General features: G+C 38.2%; 1 protein-coding gene across 1 annotated transcript; it reads right to left on the reverse strand.

Annotated features, from left to right (window-relative positions):
- Positions 1–448: 448 nt before the first annotated feature.
- Positions 449–6,030, reverse strand: LOC127849097 (uncharacterized). Its single transcript, XM_052381819.1, has 4 exons — positions 5,296–6,030; positions 2,195–2,303; positions 1,511–1,584; positions 449–846 (listed from the first exon to the last, which is right to left on the reverse strand). Exons 1-4 carry the CDS (start codon positions 5,870–5,872, stop codon positions 449–451), a joined length of 1,158 nt encoding a protein of 385 aa, XP_052237779.1. The 5' UTR covers positions 5,873–6,030.
- Positions 6,031–8,295: the final 2,265 nt, after the last annotated feature.

Genomic DNA, 8,295 nt, shown 5'->3' on the forward strand with positions numbered 1-8,295 from the left:
ACTACATGTAAACAACAATGAGAACAAAATAATGACATACAAAAGTGCAACAACCAACAATCAGCAAAGTATAATATACTTAACAACGCTTAAAGTTTAGAATGCTTGTAAAACACTCATAAACAAGACGCAAAGCTCATTAGCATTGAAATAACACCGGTGCGATGCGTATGGCGTAAAAAACGACAGTTAAAGTGCACCCTGTTTGAACAATAAAAAAGTAGCATTATGTTGTTAGTGCTAAACACGAACAACTTCTTTCCCGTTTAAACAACAATACTATTTGCGATAAAAGCTTTGATTTATATCATTAAGTAGTGATGTTATACTCCGATGTTTTTAAATTAATGTTGAACTTCAAAAACATAGTTTAACATGGAGCATCAACATCAGCTTTTTCGTCTTATAATTTTGACTGTACAGACACAATACACCTGTCGTTTTCTTTTTACCGGGAACCACCTCCCTTCCCTCCTTCACCACCCCTCCCATTGGGGCCCAGCTCGCCCGGCTGGCCGTCCTGCCCCTTGAACAAGCCGAACATGCCGGCCCCTCCCTTTCCCCCATTTCCCGCACCATTATCGCTTTGCTCGGTGTTAATACCTCCTCTGGTCTGATCCCCGCCCTTCCCCCCGTGACCACCCCCTCCAAAAAGCCCTCCGAAAAATCCAGCCCCGCCTTTTCCCCCCTCCCCTCCCCGCCCGTTCGGCCCAGGCTCGACGGGCTGACCGTCTTGGCCCCTAAAGAAACTAAAGAAGCCTGACCCTCCTTTCCCCCCTTCCCCTCCTCGACTAGTGGTGGAGTGTTCCCACATCCGCCATGCGGTGTTTGCGCCTGTGCAGTGGCCTGAAATAAAACAGACACGATTTATTAATAATATTAGCGTCGCTTTAGAAAAACGGGGCTTAATAAAGGTGCCGAAAATATCATCCAAGAGTCCTCACAGGCTAATCAGGGACGACACTTTCCGGTTTTATTGAATTTTTCGTTTATGGAGAGTCGCTTCTAAACGTTCCGCCTGGAATTTCGCTATGAAGAGACTCCCCTTAAACGAAAATGCCTGAAAGTGGCGCCTCTGATAAGCCTGTGCGGACTAGGTTACCACAGTAACCGTCTTTAATATGCTACTTTAAAACCACTTGAATTATCAAAAATTGTTTTTATTTAACATGTACTTTTGGCATGTACATCTTTATCCATATTTTCATGAACATACTTTCTACAAATTTTTTTTCAACGTACCATTCAAATGACGTCATTTGTTGGACGCCATGACGTTTTGATTTCCGAAACATAAAAATAATAAATAAATTGTGAAAAAAGGCTTCTTAATCGTTCAATTTAAAGCAAACAAATATAGAGAGTAATCTGTTTAAGTAAGGGCCATGCTTGAAATATGTTACATCTCTGCGCAGATGGTGTATATTTGCACGTGAGAATAAATTAATTGTCTCCTGTTATGGTAATGATAACATATGCTATTACATGGAAACAAATCTTTATACCTTACCATTTCGATGGGTCTTATCACGGAAGTATTGCTCGGCCGAAACGACTTCGATGTTTTCGCCTCCAGAAGTTTTCCTTAAACATAATATTGTCCGTATGCATGCATACTCTGACCATAACATGATTGTTCTTGTTGCTGTTGTTGTTTCTGATGTTGTTGTTGTTCAATGTAGAACAGAAATCAATGCAAAAGAAATTGGTATAATAGAATTTAGCTCAAAATTTTGCGACGATTAAACTGTTCAAATTAAAATAAATAGACATGCAAAATGGATCAACAATTAAAAGAAACACTATAATATATAGTAAGATATTTATTAATGGACTTGAATTGCGTAACAAAAATGCGTTGGTAAGGAACCTTAATTTGCTGAAAATGATGCAATACGATGCTTTGATTCCTGATCGATATGGATTTTTCTTTGAAAGTACCTTGTATATTATATGCACATCGCAAAAAGTAGTCCCGATTTTGAGTTGAGCATGGGAAAATAGTTCCAAAACAAAATTATAATGCATGTCTTATATATATAATGTAAAACTCAAAAATTTTTCGCACAATCGTTTTAGCGGTAAATAAACAACGTACGCTCTGAAGCAAAAGTAACTATGCATCATAATGCTATAATAAATTATTAATTGCCTGATAAACAACGAACAATCGAACTACATTTCTGAAAAATACCGTTCAAGGTTGCAATGGCATTTTTGGCAAGCTCGGAGTTCTGATAGTTCACGATTCCCTCTTGACGCTGTAGATTTATCCGGGCCAGTGTGTTGCCGTCGTCTGCAACCTGACACGTGATGTGTGCATTTAAAATTAAATGAGCCGCGCTTTGGGAAATCGGAACTTAATGCATATGCGTTAAGTGTTGTCCCAGGTTTGCAGAAGCAGTCCACACAGGCTTATCAGAGATGACACCTACCGCTCTGACTGGATTTTTCAAATAAAATAGACTTCCTTAAAACAAAAATCCATACAAGCGGAAAGTGTCATCCCTCATTAGCCTTATTTGCGAAGACATATTACGCATATGTATTAAGCACAGTTTTCCCAGAAAGCGGCTTATATTTATAATGCATGCAGGCCTATACATCTCCTTCCCTAAATAATATATATTACATAATATAAACAGATTTGTGAGGCTCAATTATCACTTAAGTTCGTAAAATAAAACCTATGTACATTAAAACTCAACTGTCACACTTGAACCCCGCCATGCCAAAATGGGTTTTATGCCATATGCATCCGCACAGTCTGGTCAGGAGCTAACCTGTTACTCCTGACCAGACCGCGTTTATGCGCTGGCTGTTCTTAAGCTTACCTGGCCGTATATGGCTATAGACCCATTTTCGCATGCCGCGGTTCATTTTATATGTATAATTATATAACGAAGTTTGTGTTCCCGCACACAAGTAGGCAGGTAACTCCCGCTTTTTGTCTGACATAATGTCCTTCCGTCCGTTCGAATGTCTGTCTTTCTTGATATGTGGTTATCCCTCATGTTTTGTTGTCTTTTTGTCTGACATGATGTGCTTCCGTCCGTTCGAATGTCTGTCTATCTTGATATGTGGTTATCCCTTATAATGTACGTTCGTCCTTCCGACTTTCTGTCCGTCTATCTTGTATTTTGCGTATCAATTGTTAGTCTGTTTGACTTTGTCTGTCTGTCGGTTTGTCTGTATGTTCGTTAGTCCTACCGCAAGAATTGTATGCTATTGCTTACTTAATATTATGCAATGACAATACAAATGTTAGGGCCTAGTCTTAGAAATGAGAAACAAATATGTTGTTACGTTTTCATATGGGGTTATTTTCGCTGGACCTGGACAATATTTTCCCGTTAATAGCTGTCACGGAGTGATTTATAAGTGACAAGCGGTTCGAGCCTTGATCATGGAAATGATAATAGAGACAGATGAAATTGTAAATACTTCATTTAATCGATGTCTTAATATTTGCCACATTTTATTCTAAAACACCAATGTTAGTAGGAACCGCATGCATGTTAGTTTATCCTAATCGCCATCAGACAATATTGTACCAATAAAAAATATATAAAAAATAACAATCATAAAGTCACTTGCTGACTAAAAATGTCACAGCTGTCAACAGATAATACCGCTCACACACTAGGTCCTCGACCCTTTGGTGGCGCCCCATGTGTCCACCCCACTGCGACACGGATAGCTCTCGCCTGACCTTAGGTCCCCTGGCGGCGTCCAACGTATCTTGCTTACTGCGGCACCGATTACCCTCGCCCGACCCTCGGTCCTCTGGCGATGTTCAACACTTGCCAGAACAACCCTCGTTGTGGCGCGTCCCGGTCGGCCCTTGTCGCCGATACCGCCTTCTCTCAGATATGGCAGCTGTTTGCCCAACCGTCGTTGGTGGTGGCCTCTGCCTCACTCACCCGGAAACCTCCCGTTGGGTGATGCCTGTTTTCTGCATCCACCCGGAAACTGGGATCTATTTATTGAAAATAATCCCTCATCGTGACATTGCGTGGTTTTGTACACATTATATTAATTGTTACATAAGACAGGCAGCATTTAATCACTAAATCTATTAACACATAGACACTTACAAGTACACATGCATAACTACAGTATTAACACACAAAAAATCCAAATACCTTCTAAACATTAACATAAACATTAATTCAATTTATATTTAATAAATGTTACTTGGTTTTTAATCTCAGAAGCTAGCAGGGTTTCAGTGTAAAAATTTACTAAAAATGTAATACAACTTATTAAAGTAATATTTACCCCAGTTCCTATAAATATATTATCCAAATATCTGCTCCTTTGGCACCTTTTCCAGAGCGTCCAAACTGCTCGCAATTAACGACGGCACTGAGTTGATTTGAAATTTCTGGGAACATTGGGTGTAAAATAAATGATTCACTGATCTGATGTTTATCAACTGGGCATGCCCTTTCTATAAAATGCCAGAGTTCATGATTAGTTTGCATCCCAGAGCCCTATTATTTTGATAACCCAGGCCACATCGAAAACAAGCAGAAATTAGGTTTGGTGTAGGGGAATTTAACATTGCACATGTTTAAAGCATGAATCTAGAATCTTGACAACACCCCCCAACACAAGATGAAACTACATGTTTCATTTAATCACAAGATTCGTATGTAGCATGCCGACTGAGAAAGTCCGCTCCGTGATTCTCCGAACCCTTTTTATAACTGATCCTGAAGTAAAATGGCTGCAGTGCCAGAGCCAAGCGCATGATTCGGGCATTTGTGACCTTAGCTTTGTTTATGTAGGCCAAGGGCTGGTGATCTACTTCTAATACAAACTCTCTTCCATAAAGGTAAATCTCAAACTTCTGTACACCCCAAACGAGTGCCAGACATTCCTTCTCAATGGTTGAGTAGTTCACCTCACTTACGTTCAACTTCCTGCTGGCGTACATCACAGGAAACTTTGAACCCTCGTGTTCCTGCAAAAGAATTGCGCCAATACCTGTGTTTGATGCATGTCTCAGGATGAAGTCCTTGTTGAAGTCAGGCAATCTCAAAACAGGTGACTTCGACAAGATTGCGATCATTGTTGTGAACGCTTTCTCCATGCTCTCGTCCCATTCGACTTTATTTGGCTTACCTTTCTTGGTAGCATCTGAGAGTGGAGCGGCAATAGCAGCAAAGTTTGGCACGAATTTGCGATAATACCCAATCAAACCAAGAAATGACCTTACCTGTTTCTTGGTATGTGGACGTTCACATTGCACGATGCTTTTGATCTTTATGTCACATGGCTGCAACTTACCTTCTCCCAATTCTTGACCTAGGAATTCCACGTGAGTGTACCCCAACATGCATTTTGATGGCTTGATGGTCAATTTTGCATCACGCAGCCTCTCCAGAACTTCTCTTACGTCTCTTAAATGTCCCTCGAATTCCTTTGAATGCGTGATTATGTCGTCCACAAAGCTGTCCGTAGTTGGTAGTCCTTCCAAAACATGACGCATCAGCTTCGTGAATGTGGCTCCTGAATTCACCAGCCCAAATGGCATACGCTTGAATTGAAACAGACCAAACTCTGTTATGAAAGCAGTGTATTGCTGCGAATCCTCACTCATTGGTATTTGCCAGTAACCCTTCGCCAGATCCATTTTGGAAAAGTATCGTCCTTTCTGCATTTTCTGGAACATCGCATCCGGATTTCCGATTGGTTGTGCATGAAACTTTGTTATCCCATTGATTTTTCTGTAATCGACACAAAACCTGTAATTGCCATCCTTCTTCTTCACCAGAACAACAGGTGAGGCATATGCTGAGTTTGATTTCTCAATTATGCCCGCTTCGAGCATCTTCCCAACTTCAGTTTTAATTTCAGCTTTCATAGCATGTGGTACCGGGTAAGCCTTTGTTCTTACCGGGGTATGTGATGTTAATATCGACTGTGTATGATAAAACTTACTTGAATGATATATCGACTGCGTATGATAAAACTTACTTCAAAATGAATAAAGCATTTACGTTTTGCAAAGTATGCCGACTCAGATAAGACTGGTAATAAAAACAATCTGCACCACGAACAATACTTGTTCACGTGAGCTAAAAATAGAAATTGGAAAATCCCGAGTTGGTTCAGTTTTCTGAAAATCGTCGGAGAGAAAACACACACGTTCTTCTAAATATTTTTAAGATAACTGATTAATGATATAAAGTTCAGAAAATAAATGTTCAATCTCATGTTAAATTCATACTTACAGAAAACCATAATACATCTAATTCAACGACTTGTATTTCATGTATTTAAGTATTTCCGACTTAAATCAACCACAAAAACTGAACATAGACTTGTTTGTGCTATAAATAGCTCTCTCATGAACGAGTATACTAAATGGTTCTATCGAAACTGAAAGTATTTGGTCGGGCTCGTCATGAGCACCCTTTTTGCAATTTGTAAATTTCAAGGTAAACTATCTAACTAAATTGCACATTGCGTACTAGCGAATGCATTTGTACTTTTCATTTGTTAAATACAAAGGACAACTGATCTTCGATTTAATGCACGTTAATGACTTGGCTGCCAGTAAAATAAGCGATACGCATAGAATGATGTACCGGCAGAAATGGGGCATTTAAATGCTTGAAGTAGTAATTGTTAACTCCGCTGAAGTTGTGGTAGTATTAGTATTAGTAATAGTTGTAGTAGTTATAGTAGTATTGATAGTCGTAGTATAAGCAGTAGTGGTAGCAGTAGTACTTGAAGTAGTAGTAGTAGAAGTAGTAGTAGTAGTACTAGTAGTAGTAGTAGTAGTAGTAGTAGTAGTAGTAGTAGAAGAAGTAGTAGTAGTAGTAGTAGTAGTAGTAGTAGTAGTAGTAGTAGTAGAAGTAGTAGTAGTAGTAGTAGTAGTAGTAGTAGCAGTAGTAGAGTTGTAGTAGTAGTAGTAGTAGTTGTAGTAGTAGTAGTAATAGTAGTAGTAGTAGTAGTAGTAGTAGTAGTAGTAGTAGTAGTAGCAGTAGTAGTAGGAGTAGTAGTGGTAGTAGTAGTAGTAGTAGTAGTAGTAGTAGTAGTAGTAGTAGTAGTAGTAGAAGGAGTAGAAGTAGTAGTAGTAGTAGTAGTGAACTCGTTTAATAAAATATGGTATGATATGACAACTCGTGCCAGATCATATATTTAATAAACGAGTTCATGAATTTTGTTAGTAAGCGAGCCTTTTGCGATCTTACTTACGAATTACCTGGACGAGTTTAATAAAATATGGTATGAAATAACAAGGAGTGTCAGATCTTTTTATCACATGCTTTTAAATGAGCAAATTAAATAATTTTTTACGCAAACATAATGATAAATTTATCCCGAATGTTGTTTACATTTCTTTACGGCATTTGACGTTGCAACGTCATTTCAGCTAAATAACAAAATGCGATTGGTCAATCGAACGAAAACTAAGCTAATGAAAACACTAAAAAAGTATATAACACACGTGTCAGATAAAAATATTCGTAATGGTTATATTACATGGGAAACAGGGTAAGCATGTGATAAAAAAATATGATGAATCTATTAAGAAAGCTTAATTTATCACTGCTTGTTTTTATTCCTTATTTCAATATCAGGAAATAAATATTTATGTTATATTGATGTCCACTTTGATTGAATGCCCAAAATGTAAAGCATTAATTTAATATTCTTTTCCTTAATTGATATTATACACGCCGGGTATGCGGATACTTTGATAACAGATGGCACTTCGATACCAGATAACAACAAAAGCCACGCGCGAGAGTTGAGTTCTTCGGCGTTTTTTGCATTTATGTTCTGTTCATTTGGTTTTCAGACACGTAACATTGTTCGGTCGATTAATGGTATAGTACTCCGTATTGCGGAGCAAGAAAGTCGTGAAAAAAAAACAGTGGATTGTAGAAAAAGAGATAAAATGTCATCGATAATCGTCATGAATTTGATGATCAGTAAATATTTCAACAAACTAAAAATACTTGGAAATAAATCAAGAACGTGCCAACTAATCGAAATAAAAGATCAATGTGTCCTTTAATGTTACAACATGTTAAATTTTTGTTGAAAAGCGTAATTGAGAAAATTCAAATGTTTTAAGTGTCGGATGCCAAATTTTCATGGACACTTCTTTTACCGATCATGTCAAAGACAATGGCACTTCGATTCCAGATAACTCGACACTTTTTACGAGATATAACACCCTCTATTTAGTGAATCAGAAATGCAGAATTCGCTGTGGAATACTACTATAGTTAGCAGGCAATAAATAAAAATGTATGTACTGATGTCAATTAA

The sequence above is a fragment of the Dreissena polymorpha genome, chromosome 10, assembly GCF_020536995.1.
Source record: "Dreissena polymorpha isolate Duluth1 chromosome 10, UMN_Dpol_1.0, whole genome shotgun sequence".
Taxonomy (NCBI): Eukaryota; Metazoa; Mollusca; class Bivalvia; order Myida; family Dreissenidae; genus Dreissena; species Dreissena polymorpha.